Source organism: Nylanderia fulva, unplaced genomic scaffold (genome assembly GCF_048542155.1).
Source record: "Nylanderia fulva isolate GAGA-0341 unplaced genomic scaffold, ASM4854215v1 Scaffold131, whole genome shotgun sequence".
Classification (NCBI taxonomy): Eukaryota; Metazoa; Arthropoda; class Insecta; order Hymenoptera; family Formicidae; genus Nylanderia; species Nylanderia fulva.
Window position 1 is genome coordinate 87,476 of NW_028189529.1, and position 18,975 is coordinate 106,450.

The window sequence follows — 18,975 nt, forward strand, 5'->3', positions numbered from 1 at the left end:
TCTTGACATTTAGGAGGTAAACTATCTCCTTGAAAAAATTTGTTTTTCTTCTGATCTAATACCGTCGAAACGCTCAAAGATATAAAAATGTTTCAAATAAAAGTTTTAGTTTTTAATGTTCTTTAAAACAGTGTAATAAAATTTTTCAAAAATGTCAAATTTTTTTGACATTCCCTGCTTTCTCCATAATTTGGAGATTGCACTGTTTCAAAGAACATTAAAAACCATAAAATTTTTATTTAATAGTATATTGTGTATCAAGTGCGGAAAGTTGACATGTGGTCATTAGTGCGGGGAATGGACGCACGAGCCGAAGGCGAGTGCGACCACCCCACACGAGTGAACAATTGTCAATCCGCACTTGATACACACGATATTTTGTATTACAAGTGCAGGCAAAGTGGCTTTGTGCGCGTTTTCTGTGCGCGAGGTAGCCGATCGTACGCCGCCATCTTACGACGGCACGGTGCAGGAATAGCCGCGTTCAAAGTCATTGTCCACGGCTTTAGCCTTTTGACCTTTGACGGCTAAAGCCGTGGACAATGACTTTGAACGCGGCTCAGCCGTAGGCAATGGCTTTGAATGCGGCTTATTCACTCACCGCGTCGCCGTTAGATGGCGGCGTAGGAAATCGGCCGCTTTCCGCACAGAAAACACGCACACAAAGTGCCACTTTGCCTGCACGTGTAATACAAAATATTTTTTATATCTTTAACAGTATTGACGGTCAGGCGCGGATTTACGTATTTTGCCGCTTGGGGCTAAAAAGTAGCTGCCGCCCCTTGTATATGGTAGTGAAAAGTAGAATTTTTATAAGAAATACATAACGCGATCTGAACATGATAATGATTTCTAAGTGTAACAATTTTTAACAAGCCTAACGTCCGTGTAAAATAAATCCGAAATGTAACAGCTTTTAATCTAATGTAACTTGTCAACTTGTATAATATTGCAAAAAACCTACGTGCATTAGCTGGTATTATAATTATTTATTATATGAAATGAAATTATTAAATACCACTCAGAGTGTGCCACGAAAAGGCTGCACGATAGAACTTCACACTCCGGTTTTTTGTTTTTTTTTTGTTTTTTAATTTTTTTATTTTTTAAAGTTTATTTTTTAAGCCACAATCTCCACTTGATTCCTCTCGACCAATAGAGCCAAACGCGATGTTATTGTCAATAACATCGCGTTTGGCTCTATTGGTCGAGAGGAATCAAGTGGAAATTGTGGCTTTAAAATTAAAAGAGCTGACTAAATAAGTATTCGCATTATTTATTTTTTAATTTTTTTTATTTTTTAAAGTTTATTTTTTAATTTTTTTTATTTTTTAAGTTTTATAATTTTTATAAGTTTTATAATATTTACTTTTATTATAGTTTAATTTTTAATTGAGCTGTTGATTTTGACTATAAATACTTGTTAAATGAAAGTCCTTTAAATTGTGAATTACTTCTTTAATTTATTACCTTATTTTATTATCTTTCTACGCGACTGAGTATCAGCAAATGAATCAATTATATCATCATAATTTATACGTTTTGCGATTTCTGACTCAATTGTAAGACAATCCCGATATTTTATTTTTGAAGGCGGAGGGAAAGGTAACATCACGGTTGCGATGAACAGAGATATGTACATGGACAAAATGTGTGATTTGCTGGCTAACCGGGATACTTATACTGTTGTTAAAAAAGATCCGACTAGGAACCTAATTAATCAATTACACGAAATTTTAATGAGATGGAAAATGAAGAATTACATTTCTTCAACAACATATAAATCCCTGAACTGCACGGACGGGGTTCTACCGAGAGCGTATGGTCTGCCGAAGGTGCATAAACCGAATTGCCCTTTACGTGTCATCGTGTCATCTAGGAATACACCTCTTTATTACTTGGCAAAATTTTTACATAAGATAATATATAAGGCAATTCCGAAACCTGATTCGGCTATTTCTGATAGTTTCCAATTAGTGAACAAATTAAATGGTTTATGTGTGGATAGTGATGTGAAGCTAGTTTCACTAGATGTTGCATCATTGTTCACCAATGTACCATTGGATATGGCTATTGATAGTTTAATTAACAGATGGGGGTATATTGAAAAAGAGTGTATTATTCCACGAGATGAATTTTTATTGGCAATTCGTTTTATTATGAATTCGACTTATTTTATGTTTAATAATGTATGTTATCAACAGACTTTTGGCACGCCTATGGGTTCCCCCCTCTCACCGATCATTGCGGATATCACGTTGCAAGATTTGGAGAGTAGAGCGATTGCTGCGATTCCAATGTCATTTCCATTTTATTTTAGATATGTTGACGATATCGCGTTGGCGGCCCCACCCTCCATGCTTAAAATTGTTTTAAACACTTTCAATTCTTTCCATCCTAGATTGCAGTTCACCATGGAGGAGGGGGTTGACAACCGATTGAATTTTTTAGACGTCACCATTATTATAAATAATGGGAGCATTGAGTTTGATTTGTTTCATAAGCCGACGTATTCAGGCAGATATTTAAATTTTGAATCGCAGCATCCTCTCTGTCATAAAAAAGGCACCATTATCAGCCTCATTGATAGAGTTTTTTGGCTATCTCATCCGAAATTCCATAAAGGTAACTTTGAGTCTATGATTGGAGTTCTTTTGTCTAATAATTATCCTCTCAATTTGATATTTCAAACATTACAAGCGCGGTTAAAAAAGTTGTTCTTCCGCTACAATAATAAGTTGCATAACAATAGAGCAAATATATGCAATGACAAGATCCTTACGCGGAAAAAAGTTTCGTACTTTAATATTCCGTATATTAATAATGTATCGAAGAGAATTGAGGACATTACACGTGATTTGGATGTCATTCCATCCTATACAGCAATTAACAGTCTCCGTAAATTCATTAAAGTACACAAGGATAAGTTACCAAGGGAACTCCATAACAATGTAGTTTATAAAATTGATTGTATGGATTGTGAATGCGTCGTACGTAGGGCAGACGGGTAGATTGTTGAAAACTAGGATGAAAGAACATCGCAACAACATAAAAAGAAACGCGTCACAATTATCAGTCATATCGGAACATAGATTATTGAACCATGAATTTAATTGGGAGGATGTAAAAGTTTTAGACGAGGAGCCTTTTTTAGGTAAACGTTTGATATCCGAAATGATCCACATAAAACGGCAGAGGAATAGTTTAAATTTACATAGCGACACTGATAAATTAAACGAGAATTTTGATCTGTTAATAGAAAAATTTACCAAAATCTAGCTTTGTGATTATACATAGCCCGGTTTTTTTATTAGACCTTTGACATGAGTGCCGATAAGTTTTAGTTGTTTTTATTTTTATTTTCATATTTTATTTTTATATTTGTTTTTTGCGTATATATGTATCGACTGGGTCGAGGTAGAATACCGCACAGTCGTTAGAGTGATGTGTCACGTGTAGCATCGTCTTCTCTCTGTTTTTACTGTCGGGGTGAGTGTACTTCCCGGTTTTTAATTTTTAATTTTTGTGGATTTTTCTACGTTTAATCTATACTATGTTGATTAGTGTTGGTAAGGGAGTCACTGCTCTGCTTCCTTCCTGACGATGGTCACCGTTAGGGAGACGCTCCGACGGCCGGACGGTTTGAATAGGGAGGAGAATGATATTTAATTTATTTGCGGATTGTATGTATATGAGTTTTATAATTTTCTGTTTGTACCGATTATCTTTTATTTTTGTTTCTTTGTATTTTGCAGCTACTGAAGAAGACCCGAAGTGGGTCGAAACGTTTAGAATTTAATAAATGAGTTTGATTTGAGATCTCATTTTAATTTATTAATTTTGTGCATGTCGTCCGCACAGGCTCCGATTGCCGTTGAGATTTTATTTTTATTGTAACACAATAATTCGAGCCGAGATTAACTGTTTTTATATTCAATTGTAAGAACTGCTGAATAGTTGAGGCGTTCATCACACATCGTAGATCGGAGATAATTTTTGACGCGCCGTAGTACTGAGAAAGATCTTTCTGCTGAACAGTTCGTTACAGGTATGCATAAGAAGATTCTAAGTACGATGTTAATATAAGGATACACTTCTTGGAGGCCTTTATCGTAAATCATTTTACAGATCTCTCGAATAGTGCTCGGAGGTTCATTTAAATTTTTTAAAAATCCAAAGAAATGAAGACACTCATTTTGAAATGATTCTGAATCTGGCAAGTCTTCTTTATATTCATTACTTAATCTGGCAGCATTTTTAGCAATAGTTTTATCATCCATTGTAATTCCATTAGTTAAAAAACCAAAACTCGTGCTCAACTTTTCATAGACTGCTTTTCGACGTTCTAACTCTGCAACTATTCTATCAACTATGACATAAAAAGTATTGATTTTAAAGTTTTCTCGTCCAATGAATTCGGTTTCAAAATTTTGTGATTCATCGTCTTGGAGTTTTCTTATCCTTTTTTTCTCGATATATCTTCATACTCTGTAATAAATGATTTTTTAAGAGCAGCATTTTCATAGGTATCAAAAGCTTCCCTAATACTTTCAACATAGTTTATTAGTGAACCGTATAGTTCTGCTACAGTATAAAGATCAATGTCAACTGCTTGGAGCTTCTTGCTAGAAAAATAAAATCTCTGTAATAAATTGTCCCATACTAAAGAAAGAATAGTTGTTTCAAGGCGTTGTAGTCGACGAAGGTTACCTGAAGCTTCACATCGAGTACAAGATTTTTCTGTTTCATTTTCCGCAATTGATGTAAGAGCTTCAATCACTTCATTCCAATCTTTATTAAGACTCTGACACGCGTCATAACGGACTGACCATCGTGTTTGTGACAAGCCTTTTAGAGTTTTGTTTTCACGTTGTGTTAAATGTCTCTGTAATATTTCCCAGCGATTAGTAGAACTTGAAAAAAATACATACAAATTTTGAAGAAGAAGAAAAAAATCATTACTTTCTTTACAACAACTTGCTGCATGTTCTCCAACTAAATTCAGGGAATGAGCTGAGCAGGGATATACAGCATTTGGAGAAATTTTGTTAATTCCAGCTTGTAATCCGGCATATTTTCCGGACATATTCGCGGCATTATCATATGATTGACCTCTACAATTTGCAATGTCGATATCAAAAGCCACAAGCACAGTGATAATAGTATCAAAAAGTTCGATTGATTTATGACCAGCATTCGGAACAAAACAGAGAAACCTCTCTACAGGATGTCCATTTTCCAGAACATATCTCACAATCACTGCAAGTTGATCGGTATGAGATATGTCTGGACTTAAATCTACTATAATGGAAAAATACTTGGCACTCTTTAATTCTTTAATTATTTGTTTTGTTACTTCTTCAGCCATTAACTTAACGAACTGTTCATATGTAGTAGAAGATAAATACGAAGTGTGGACTTGACCTGGATTACCGTACTTAGCTATATGCTCTGCCAAAAAAGGATCGAATTCAGAAATAAGTTCAAGACACATTATAAAATTACCACTGCTTGACGAACCAAACTTCTCGATATGATCTCTTAAAGGTAAACCTGAAGTTACCAAAGCACGGACAGTGGCTACAACCCGTTTTAAAACGTTGCGCCAGTACTTTTTCTCTGTATCTATTTGATAAGAAAAATGTGGGTCAATTTGTCCAAGAGTGTTTGATCTCATTTTCATTTCTAAAACACACGACTTGTGTTCAAAAGAATTCTCGTGATTTTTCAATGCATCATTACCATGCTTCCAGTCGTCAAATCCTTCTTTTGCTATTTTTGTAGTTCCACCAAATAATTGACAAGGAACACAAAAGACTGAACCAGAACTTTCTGAGTACATTAAATACGATCGCTTTACTATTTGGCCATTGACAAGTTGGGTTTTAAATAAAGATTCATTTAAATATTGCTTACCACAAAGTCTCTTTGAGCGAGAAAAATCAAAACTTTTATCATGAACATCTTGGTTAATTTCATGCTGCAAAACGTATTCACGTGTAGCATCGTTTATTACCCATAAAGCTGGATCCTTTACAATCACATTAGAATTAACTGCAAAATTATTACTTTGATTGATATTAATCATAAAAGACGAGGTAGTTGGCTCTGGGGACTTGGAGGTGAAATTAGAATTAGAGTCTATGTCACACGCTGTTGGTACAATTTCTTTTATATTATCTGAATCAGTAATGGGAACCAGCTGTTTTGACGAACCAGCAATGGGAATTGCTGGTTCTTCAAAGTTATTTAGTTGATTAACAACTTTAGGTTGATTAAAAAAATTATCAATTTTAAGAGTTTTCTCTATGACACTACGTTCTCTCTCAGCCTTATCCAACCTTCGTTTCTTGTACTGACTTCCACTTAACTGTTTTCGTCCGTCACTCATGTTTCTTATATAATATTATTAATATTTAAGAAAAAAATTGAAGACTGCGGTAGCAGTCTAATACAAATTATAAAAAAGAAGAAATTTTAAAAACAAAGTAAAAAAAGAAAAAAAACCGCGATTAATAATTCAAATATATATATATATATATATACTAATCAAGAAATTTATTTGATATTAAAATATGAAAGAACATAAAAATGAATATATTATACCGCACGCTAACTCTCACGTATCATTGCCGGTTGTCGGGCTCGGCCTCATATATGTAACAATCGAGTCTCATTTCTCTCGCAAGATAGGGTTTCGGTGGGCACGACACACCGCGGCGTACGGCTGAACCTCAGCCGCTGAAACGCGGTCCTGCGGCACGACGCGCCGCCGCGGCGCGTCGTGTCTCCATATTTTTTGCTGCCCCTATATTTTGCCGCCCTGGGCTATAGCCCATTAAGCCCCTATAGTAAATCCACGCCTGATTACGGGAGTGCAAATTGACGTTTATCTCTTGAAGAATTACATTGTCCGAAAATGTTCGCACGAAATTTTTCCAAATCCGGAATCCAAACACATCTAAAGGCTGAATGATGCCCGTCGTCTTTGGAATGGTGAAAAAGTGTACTTCTTTGTCTTGTGGAATCAACTGCTCTAACTGGCTCGGGCAGTGTCCCGTCCATGAGTCGAGTAGACCTCTATTAAGCTAGCAGAACCAAATCGGCAGAATTCATTGGGACATATCAGAATATTTAGTACCCAATTTGTACTAATTTGTACCATTAATAAAAAGGAGAATGTTAAAAAAGTGTCGATTTTCGACACTTACATGATTTTGAATTTCTAATCGCAAAAGAATCTGTACATATTGATTATGCGAAGTATTTAATATCAGTTAATCTCCGAAATAGTATCTTACTCAAAGTTTAATTATTGAATTATCTAGTTTTTTACAACATTTTATATATTATTTTCTCTAAAGACCAACTTTTACTAAAGTATATATTTAATACTAAAATATTAATTTTCTTATTCGTAAAACATTCGCATATTTTCTGCGAATACAAATACGAATGCGAATACTTTGAAATCAGAGGATATTCGCGAATGCGAATACGAATATTTGTAACATCACACACACACACACACACACACACACACGGCAGAGAGGGTTTTGAGTCTCTAAATACCGCAGAAGTGACGAACTGTGGACTCCTGATCTTTGCTAAGAGATGCTAGGCGGACTATATCTTCACGTGGTGCATTCTGGATAATGCTAAAGTAGTCCGTGATCTTTACATGCAAAGTACTCACAACTCTGACTAGAATCATGGTTTTCCAATTATTAACCGTTTATATATAAATATTATTTTTTACTACATTTAAGCTATTCTAGCAATGTTCCCACCATTCCTCGGACAAATAATTGTCATTTCTTCTTACCTGAGGATCCAAACAATGATTTTTCAACGTCTATTCATTTTGCACTTGAGGGCGAAAATCGACACTTTTTTAACACCCTCTTTTGTACTCCGTCCCATTTCCAAAAACACAGTGGCGCTGCCACCTTCAAATAAGCTAGCAGGACCATAATAAAAAAAAGATAAAATTAAAATCAATAGCAGAAATAGAAAGTACTGGAATTTGTACTAATTTGTACTATAAAAAAATGGAATATTTTCATTTATTCTGCAAAGAAATAACTAATTGATTTTAGCTATATTAAGCTTAAGAGTAAAGTATTCTTTTTTATTAGTAGAATCAATCGTAACTTGTACATGTGACGCGGGATAATATACCCTCAAAATATGAAGTTTCAGATTTTATATCCCCGTCCTTCCTTTAAAAATTATCCCCAACCCTTACCAGTCTCAAGAGTAAAGTATCCTTTCCTATTAGCAGAATCAATCGCTGCTTGTAGATGCGACGTGGCATAATATGTACCATCAAAATAGCATTTTCATTTTCTGCAGATGTAATATACTCTACAACTTGTGCTCCATGTGGTTCTGATGGATCGACAAAATTAAGCATGTAATCATGTTTAAATATTAATATCGAACGTCTTGATAATTTTGTAGAATGTTGCGAATTTCATTATGCACTTCAATTTCAAAAGGTGTTATAAGTATTTGTCTTAAATTTATAATTTGAAACGTAGTCACTAAGTAACATGTTTATTACGTTTGCAACATTAGACGGCGTCATTTTAAAGAGAATTCTATCAAGCAATCTTCAATCGCAAACTTTTCAATAGAATGTTCATTGATTACAATGCAACTATTTATATAAATCAAAAGACGTAATTAAACATAAACTTATCAGTTTATTTTTTTCCGATAATTATTGACAAGGAAAGTCGTCGACAAAAATATCGATGATCAATATGACTCTGTGTCATTTTATGTTAAAAAATTGCAATGTCTTATTTATCATGCTGTTTGAAAAATTATCTAATAAAATAACGATTCCTATTATGTATATCCCACTAAAAAAGACATCACAGATGTAAAAAAAGAGCTCTAAGTTATATCTTTCTCCAGCAAAAATAGTTTTTTACAATAATCAAAAATATTATCTTCTCAAAAATTATGTTTATAGCAAAAATAATCTTTGCAACAATTAATCATCATCAAAAATATTTTCCCAAAAATTATATTTATAAATTATATTTTATTTTTATTAATAATACTAGAAAAAAATAAAAATATTAACATAAAAAATAGTGAAATAAAAAAAAACACAATAAAAATTCAATAATAGGCCAGTAAGAGCCCGCAACGCGGGTGGTAAAGGCGTAAGTAAAAACAATAAAAAGGTATAAATAAAAAATAAACTAAGACAAAAAAATTTATATTAAACGTTTCGATCCTTCCTTGGGATCATCTTCAGTAACTGTCAACACAAAAATAAAGTATGTAACATAAAAAGTTTTTTAAACACATTACGCTATCAAAAATATCAGACTAAAAATAGATATAAATACAGAAATACGTACATAGGAAAACTTAGCAATTATATAACTCATAGTCATAGCAAAATCAGACATAATGGCGTGCGTCGCAAGACAAGCCTCTCATCGATTCCAGTCGTTGAAAGACGGAAGTAATGCATGGAAATGCTACCCATAGCAAAGCTATGAAAAAAAAAACACGTCCAAAACTTAAATAAATTGAGTAATATAACCCAATTAAAACGATAAGAAACTGAGACTCACCAATCCAACACACGCCAAAAGTCGAAGAACAACGCACGACCGTCACGTTCGAGAGTGTAAGTTAAACTAAATGTCAAAGAATAAGCTGACATACACGAATATCCCAAAAACAAAAATAATACAGAATTAAGCAAACACATCAATATGAGTAAAAAATTAAACGGTCGGCATATTTTTCAAAATCGATATATAAGTAGAATGCAGATTTTCGGTATTCTCTTGCTTATTAAGGCCATTTTTTTGTCTCTTAATACTTTCAACTCATACTATCAGAGGTTACAACTTACACTATAGAAGGGAACAAACAATAGATTGAATTTTTTAGACGTGACCTTAATTTTAGATAATGGTTTTTTAATTTTTGACTGGTATCGCAAACCAACTTTTTCGGAAAGATTTTTAAATTATGTTTCTAATTACCCTCTCATTCACAAAAGAGGCATAATTTTTTGTTTGACTGATAGAGCTTTTCGTCTTTCTCATCCAAGATTCCACAAGGATAATCTCGAATTAATAATAGAGATTTTAATTGATAACGGCTACCCAACAGATTTGCTTGCGAATTCACACACGATATTACACTGATGTTACCTATATTAATTTGTAATAATTTTTTTGGTAGACAGAATAGGTCTTTATTTTTCCATTTTGTGAGTGAGCATAGAAGAATTGATAGAAAATTTGTTTGGCTTTTTAATAAACAAAAAAAGTTAATTATTAATAGCATACGTCCTATTGATTATTATTGCAATTTACGAATTGACCAACAAAGTTCATTACCACGTAGATCTTTGGGGATTAACGACAATTGTCTTAATAAACATTCTGTTTCTCCCACCTTCTCTTTCAATCCTATCTCTTTCACTCCTAATGACACATCTTTCTCTATTAATCTCTGTTCTGCTTCCTTTTCTACTTTCTCTTCTTCTCCTCTTCATATTCGAGATAATTGGTTTGAAAATCTATCTTCTATACATATCCCGCCTAAAGTTCAAGGCCTTTTACAACTTGGGGATAATTTTTGTTTGCCAGCTATTAATAAAGAAAATTTGATCGTTAAGTTTATTAAAAGCACGAAGTTTAGTTTGAATAAAATATCGGGTGAATTTCGTTCTCATGTTAAAGAAAGGGCTTCTGCTGTTATAAAAGACTTGGCTAATGATCCTTTCAACAAATCTTCCTTTGATAGAGAGCTTGTTGATTCTCTTTGTTTAACTAGGAGATTCATACGGGACAACCCCAATGTAATTTTTACAAGGGCGGACAAGGGGAATGCAACTGTTGCACTCGATAAGGCTGATTATCATAAAAAAATGTTAACTTTGCTTAATGACAATGAGACGTATGTTGTTGTTCAGAAGAATCCTATTAGAAAATTAATTAGTTGCCTCCACGAAGTTCTCGCAAGATGGAAAAATTGCGATTTTATATCTAATAAGACTTATAAAGCGCTTAATTGTACTGATGGTGTTTTGCCGAGGGCCTATGAACTTCCAAAAATACACAAGCCGGGCTGCCCATTGAAAATCATCGTTTCTTCCATTAACACTCCGTTATAATCTCTCGTTTTATTTTTACATAAAATTATTTTTGATTCTGTTCCGTTAGCGGATAGTTATATTGAAGACAGTTTCCAATTAGTAGATAAATATGGCGGAGTTTACATAGATAATCATTGAGAATTGATATCACTTGATGTTATTTCATTGTTTACCAATGTCCTTATTGAGCTGGCTATTGATAGTGTTTCCCACAGATGGGATTTGATAAATAATAATTGCTCTATACCACGTGACGAGTTCTTATTGGCAGTTCGGTTTGTGCTTTCTTCTACTTTTTTCACATTTGATGGTAAGATTTACCAACAAACTTTTGGCACACCCATGGGCTCTCCGTTGTCTCCGATAATAGCAGATCTGACCATGCGCGATTTAGAATGCTGGGCTATCAGAAATCTTCCGTTTTATTTACCGTTTTACGTTCGTTATGTAGATGATATTGCAACGGCTGTTCCTTCCTCTATGAAGACATCAGCATTAAATACATTCAACTCATACCATCAGAGGTTACAATTTACACTGGAGGAGGGAACAAATAATAGATTGAATTTTTTAGACGTGACCTTAATTTTAGAAAACGGTTTTTTAATTTTTGACTGATATCACAAACTTTCTTCGGGAAGATTTTTGAATTATGCTTCTAATCACCCTCTTATTCACAAAAGAGGCATAATTTTTTGTTTGACTGATAGAGCTTTTCGTCTTTTTCATCCAAGATTCCACAAGAATAATCTCGAATTAATAATAGAGATTTTAATTGATAACGGCTACCCAACAGATTTTATTTTTAAAACAATTCATGATAGATTATGTTGTGTGAGTGCGCCCCTGGCGGCACGCATGGTGGGGACCGAACGATCGGGCCCGGCGACGAGTCAGTCGCGGCGCCAACAGCGGCAAGCCAAGTACGCACACGCACAATAATAGTGGTACAAACTAAGCTCGCCTTATTGCAAATCCTTATCATCACCCATACATGCTGTCAGAAGTGGGATCAGAAGGGGTTGAAAGCAAGTAAGGCATATACGATGACCGACAGCAAAGTTGATGTCAATGCAGCGGTACAGCCACCGAGCGAATTCGATTTTTCGAGACCAGAGCTGTGGCCCACATGGATCAAAAGGTTCGAGAGATACTTGTCGGTATCAAACTCATCAAAGAAGAGTAAGAAAGAAAAAATAGATTTGTTGTGCTACGTAATGGGAGAGAAGTCCGAAGAGATTTTTTCCCAAGTCGTGCCGGATTTGAGCGACGCCACGACGTATGAGACGGTGAAGAAAAAGTTCGACGAATACTTCACGGCTAGAGAAAACGTCGTGTTTGAGAGATTCAAATTCAATTCTCGAATTCAACAGCCCGAAGAGAGTGTGGACTCATTCATTACAGCATTATATACGCTGGCAGAATCCTGCGAGTTCGGGAATTTGAAAGACGAGCTTATACGCGATCGCATTATTATCGGAATTCGTGACTCACGAGCATCCGAGCGTCTACAATTAATATCGGACTTGACGATAAACAAAACCATCGAACTGGCGAGGCAAGCCGAAATACAGGCTAGAGAAGGCAAGAAGATTAGAGACGACGTGTCACAACAATCCCAAGTAAACAGAGTAGCCGAGAACAAAAGAAAAGGGAAAGGAAGCCGGCATTCGTGGAACGATAAGGCGGAGAGCGCGTCGTGTACAAGATGCGGCCTGCCGAAACATGCGAACTGGCAGAGATGCCCAGCGTCAAGCTCGAGATGTCGGAAATGCAGTAAGCTAGGACATTGGGAGAGTGTATGCAGATCAAAGGTCACCGATAAAGTCAATCGAGTCGAGGAAGCGGATGACACAGAAGAAGAGTCGAAGGAGACAATATTTCTAGGTGCGGTAAGCGATGTAAACGACTGTATAGGCGACTTTGTTTTTAAAGCACATGTCAACAAGCTCCGTGCCGACCTTCGCTTTATAGTAGACTCGGGCGCCGACGTGACGTGTATATCTCTCAAGGCCGTACCGGAATGGTATAGAAATAGAATACGTAGTAGCCGTAAGATAGTGCTAGGGACGGACGGCAAAAGATTATCCTTATTAGACTATATTGATGTAAACATAGTATGGAAAAAGCAAAGCGTAAAAGCGCGTATCTATGTATTAGAGATTCTAAAAAACTGCCTATTGGGCAAGCCGGAAATAAGAAGATTTGATCTCATAAAAGTTCTGAATAATCTAAGATTACAAAGCAATCAGGGCGTAAACGATTTTATAAAACGATACCCAAAAGTTTTTGATGGTATTGGTCAATTCGGCAGACCTTTAAAGATTCAACTTAAAGAGAACATAGTCCCATTTTTTCAGTCAGTATCACGAACGATAGCCCTGCCTCTGAGAGAAAAAGTCAAAGAAAAACTTGATCGATTAGTATCTAAAGGTATTATAACTCAGGTAGATTTCCCAACCGATTGGTGTAACCCAATAGTGGTGGTACCAAAAAAAAAACAGCGCCAGCGTGCATATATGCGGAGACTACACCAAACTAAATAGTAGTGTAAAACAATCACATTTTCCGTTAGCAAAGGTGGATGTCGCTCTAGCAAGCCTTAAGGGTAGTAAATACTTCTTGAAATTAGATGCGGAAGCGGGTTTCTATCAAGTTTCTAAGCTCGACAAAGAAAGCAAAAAGTTGACTACGTTCATTACACTCTTTCGGTCGTTTTATGTTCACTCGTTTACCTTTCAGAATAAACGGCGCACCTGATTATTTCTCTCAATGGTTCGCAGATTTGTTTGGTGATTTAAAAAATGTTATTGTACACGTAGACGACATTCTATTCATACGAAAGCAAAGGCCGAGCATAAAGAAATATTAGAAATTATCTTTTCCAGAATCGAGAAAGCCGGTTTGATTCTAAACAAAGAGAAATGTATTCTCGGCGTGGAAAAATTGAATTTTTGAGGCACATAGTTTCTGAATCAGGTATAAAAATACATCCGAAACGCATATCAGCTATCGTAGAATGTGCGCTCCTTCAAAAACAAACATACTCTTGTGCAGTTTTTGGGAGTAGTAAACTATGTGAGTAAATTTATTCCAAAAACATCAGACGTGTTAGAACTATTAAATTTATTTTTAAAAGACGATGCGCAATTCGTATGGACTGACGTGCAAGAACGCGCCTTTCAAAACATAAAAAAACTGATTACTCAAACTCTTGTGTTAGCATATTACAATATCAAAAAAAAAGTTATGGTTCAAGCGGACGCATCAAGTTACGGTTTAGGGGCGGTATTGATACAGGAAGACAAAGAAAAAAATCGCGAAATTGTTGTATACGCCTCAAAAACGCTTTCCGATTCTGAAAAGAATTTCAGCCAAATCGAAAAAGAATCCCTCGCGTTAGTTTTTGCGTGCGAGCATTTCAAAGATTATATATTAGGCTTAGACGTTTTTCTAGAAACGGATCACAAGCCGTTGCTTCAGATCCTGAAAACAAAAGCGCTCGACGATCTCACCCCGAGATTACAGAGAATGCATATGCGTTTAATGAGGTTTAACTACGAGATTTATTACGTACCAGGCAAACAGCTGGTTTTGGCCGACTGTCTATCAAGGGCCCCCCTCGAGGATAACAAAAGCGTTAAAGACGATTTCTCAGAGGAGATAGAAAACTATATCAGATTTATTGTAAACAATCTACCAGCATCCAAGAATATGTTAAATACAATTGAATCTGAACAAAAAAAAGATTATATTTGCAAAGCATTAATTGATTACTGCATACACGGATGGCCTGCTAAAAATAGATTGAAAGACGGATTACTTTCATATTTTGCATTCAAAGATAATATTTCTTATGCGGGAGGATATGTACTATATAACTCAAGGTTGATTATTCCTCTATCGTTGCAATTAGAAATACTCAACAGAATTCACAGCGGCCATTTGGGTATAAATAAATGCAGAGTAAAAGCGAATCAATCGGTATGGTAGATAGGGCTGAGTACCCAGCTAAAAAAACATTGTCGAATTTTGTCCTAAATGTGTGGAACACAGGTCGAATAACAAAGAACCTTTCGTTCAAGAAGACTTTCCGAGTAGACCATGGCAAAAAGTGGGCATAGATTTGTTCAAATGCGAAAAGTGGTATCTAATAATAACTGATTACTACAGCAGATTTTGTGAAATCCACGCCTTAAGTAGTTTGACTCCAAAAAAAGTCATTGGAAAATGCAAAGAAACATTTGCTCGGTTCGGTATACCGGAAATCGTGAGATCGGATTGTGGTAAGCAATTTGAAACAGAATTCCAAGAATTCGCTAAGAAATACAACTTTTCTCATGTAACCAGCTCGCCAAAATATCAGCAAAGCAACGGCGCAGCAGAGGCCGCGGTAAAAATAGCCAAAAATATAATAAAAAAATGCGACGATATAAATGAAGGATTACTTGTATATAGATCGACGCCGCTTGAACACGGATACAGCTCAGCGGAATTAATATTTTCCAGGAGAATACGTTGTAATTTACCGATGTTGCCCGCTAATCTAGAGACTTTCAAAAATCATAAAAAAATATTCGAGCTGAAAACTAAAAGTAAAGAAAAGCAGGCTGACGCGTATGACAAGTGACATCGATCCACCAAACTATCGAGCTTGAGTGTTGGCAATAAAGTATGGGTCATCGACTCACGAGTGTACAGCGAGATACGAGGGTCACTATTTATATTTCGGGAATAGGAACAGAAACAAATAGTTAAGCTGCGAATATATTTTTATTGTTTTTCAAAGTACTCGCCACGATGATCGATACACTTTTATATGCGCTTAAACCAATTTTCAAAGCATTTATTCCATTCCGAATGAGGTATCTCCAAAACATGATTTTTGAACGCTTCAATAGCTTCTTCGGGCGATGAAAATCGTTGACCACGCAGTTTATTCTTCACGGATGGGAACAAAAAGAAATCATTGGGTGCCAAATCAGGGCTGTACGGCGGATGACCCATCAATTCGATGTTTTGAGTGCTCAAATAGTCTCTTGTTTGAGCCGATGTGTGAAAGCTCGCATTGTCATGATGAAGAACAATCCGACGTCTCTTGTTTGTTTTCCTTATTTCACCGAAGATTTCTGGCAAACAGATGGTTGTGTACCACTCAGAATTTACTGTTCTACGATCCTCTAGAGGCACTGTTGCAATATGACCAGTTTTTCCGAAGAAACAGGCCACCATTTTCTTTGAAGTGCTTCGTGCGCGAACAACTTTTGTTGGATTTGGTTCATCTTGGAACACCCATACAGTCGACTGCTGCTTACTTTCGGGCTCATACGAATATATCCATGATTCGTCACCTGTCACGATTTTATAAACGTCTTTTGAAGCACCGCGATTGTATTTCTTAAGCATTTCTTTGCACCAATCGACACGAGCCTTTTTTTGAGCGATTGTCAAATTATGTGGGACCCAACGCGAACATAACTTTCGCACAGCTAAGTGTTCATGTAAAATCGCATATATGCTGGTGGAACTAATGCTTAGGGATGCCTCAATCTCACAATAGGTTACATGACGATCTTGCTTAATCATTTCGTGCACAGCATCGATGTTTTCTGGCACTGCAGTCGATTTTGGACGACCTTCACGAAACTCGTCAGACAGCGAACTACGACCACGATTGAATTCACTATACCAGCGATACACAATGGTTTTTGATGGAGCTTCATCGCCAAAAGTCAAATTAAGTTGATTGACGCACTCTTGTTGTGATAATCCACGTCGAAAGTCGTAAAAAATCATCGCACGAAAATGTTCACGATTCAGTTCCATTTTTTGCCGAGACGAAACTTTCAACTAAATATAAAATAAACAAATAGCGTCCGTATGACAAAATGTTCTGAGTACGTATATCGTCAAAAATGTCAAACTTTACGATGGAACCGTCAGATGGACTCACATGACATCAGTGTTGCCAATTCCCGAAATATAAATAGTGACCCTCGTAGTAAAGAAATTAAGTTCGCCTAATTCGTTCTTAGTGAAAACGGAAAAGAGTAGTAGGATAAAGCGTAACCGATGGCATTTAGTACCGGCTCCGTATAGAGGTAAGGAGGAGGAGAGAAGCAATAACGCACCTCTGAACTTCGATGTAAACGATGACGAAAATGTTAATGTTAATGTTACCGAACCTAGAGTAAGAAATCACGCCGGGAGCGACTATCGTCCTGAGGGCGAGCTCGGCCAGGACAGACCTAAAAGAACTTGCGGTCCACCTGCGTTCTACGGCAACGTTGTTACACACTAACCATGTATATGCTATGCTTCTAATAAAAGGAAAAGGATGTTGTTAGAGTGCGCCCCTCGCAGCACGCATGGTGGGGACCGAACGATCGGGCCCGGCGACGAGTCAGTCGTGGCGCCAACAGCGGCAAGCCAAGTACGCACACGCACAATAGTAGTGGTACAAACTAAGCTCGCCTTATTGGAAATCCTTATCACCACCCATACAGATTAAAATATTTATTTAATAAAAAAGAAGATATTATTAATGTAAATAATAAAAGTTTTTCGGATTTGACAGTCTGAAAATCAAATCTTGTTTTTTAATGTTCCATATGTCCGAAACTTAAAGATTTAGAAACACAATACGGGGCACAAATGTTAAACTTTCTTATACTGGTTTAAACAAATTAAAGCCATATATTAAAGTTCATAAAGATAAATTACCAAGATCCTCACACAATAATGTTGTTTACAAAATTTCGTATTCTGATTGTGACGCTTCTTATATCGGACAAACAAAAAGACTATTGTCTACTCGTGTTAAAGAGCATAAAAATCATATTAACAGAAATACTAACCAGACTTCTGTTATTACTGAGCATCGGTTACAGGGACATAATTTTGATTGGGATAATGTGGAAATCTTGGATGAGGAACCTTTTTTGCATAAAAGACTTGTGTCGGAGATGTTATTTATTAAGAGACAAAAAAATGGCCTTAATAAGCAGGAGGATACCGAAAATTTGCATGCTACTTATATATCGATTTTGAAAAATATGCCGACTGTTTAATTTTTTACTCATATTGATGTGTTTGCTTAATTCTGTATTATTTTTGTTTTTGGGATATTCGTGTATGTCTGCTTATTCTTTAACATTTAGTTTAACTTAGACTCTCGAACGTGACGGTCGTGCGTTGTTCTTCGACTTTTGGCGTGTGTTGGATTGGTGAGTCTCAGTTTCTTATCGTTCTAATTAGGTTATATTACTCAATTTATTTAAGTTTTGGACGTGTTTTTTTTTTCATAGCTTTGCTATGGGTAGCATTTCCACGCATTACTTCCGTCTTTCAACGACTGGAATCGATGAGAGGTTTGTCTTGCGACGCACGCCATTATGTCTGATTTTGCTATGACTTTATGAGTTATATAATTGCTAAGTTTTCCTATGTACGTATTTCTGTATTTATATCTATTTTTAGTCTGATATTTTTAATAGCGTCATGTGTTTAAAAAAACTTTTTATGTTACATACTTTATTTTTGTGTTGACAGTTACTGAAGATGATCCCAAGGAAGGATCGAAACGTTTAATATAAATTTTTTTGTTTTAGTTTATTTTTTATTTATACCTTTTTATTATTTTTACTGACGCCTTTACCACCCGCGTTGCGACTCTTACTGACCTATTATTGGATTTTTATTGTGTTTATTTTATCAGAGCCTTATATATTTTACTTCTTAGTTACTGAAATAAAAAATTGCGTTGAATAATTATATTAATAATACGAGAAAAAAGCTTAAAATATTAGCATAAAAAAGTAGTGAAATCAAAAAAT

General features: G+C 35.6%; 3 protein-coding genes across 4 annotated transcripts in view; all 3 read left to right on the forward strand.

The window, feature by feature from the left end:
* The window catches only part of LOC114934868 (venom serine protease 34-like), a 56,964-nt gene that overhangs the window by 3,836 nt on the left and 34,153 nt on the right, over window positions 1–18,975 (forward strand). The window lies entirely within an intron of this gene.
* Window positions 1,600–3,817, forward strand: LOC146724444 (uncharacterized). 2 transcript variants are annotated; one of them, XR_014924077.1, is made up of 4 exons: window positions 1,600–2,625; window positions 3,422–3,489; window positions 3,565–3,683; window positions 3,756–3,817. XR_014924077.1 is itself a non-coding variant. In XM_085479889.1 (3 exons), exons 1-2 carry the CDS (start codon window positions 1,623–1,625, stop codon window positions 3,457–3,459), a joined length of 1,041 nt encoding a protein of 346 aa, XP_085336015.1. In that variant the 5' UTR covers window positions 1,600–1,622; the 3' UTR covers window positions 3,460–3,489; window positions 3,565–3,817. The 2 variants fall into 2 exon arrangements, 1 of the variants encoding a protein (XP_085336015.1); XM_085479889.1 differs by having other exon boundaries at window positions 3,565–3,817.
* On the forward strand, window positions 12,072–17,441 carry LOC114934866 (uncharacterized). Its single transcript, XM_085479887.1, has 2 exons — window positions 12,072–13,573; window positions 17,176–17,441. Exons 1-2 carry the CDS (start codon window positions 12,187–12,189, stop codon window positions 17,439–17,441), a joined length of 1,653 nt encoding a protein of 550 aa, XP_085336013.1. The 5' UTR covers window positions 12,072–12,186.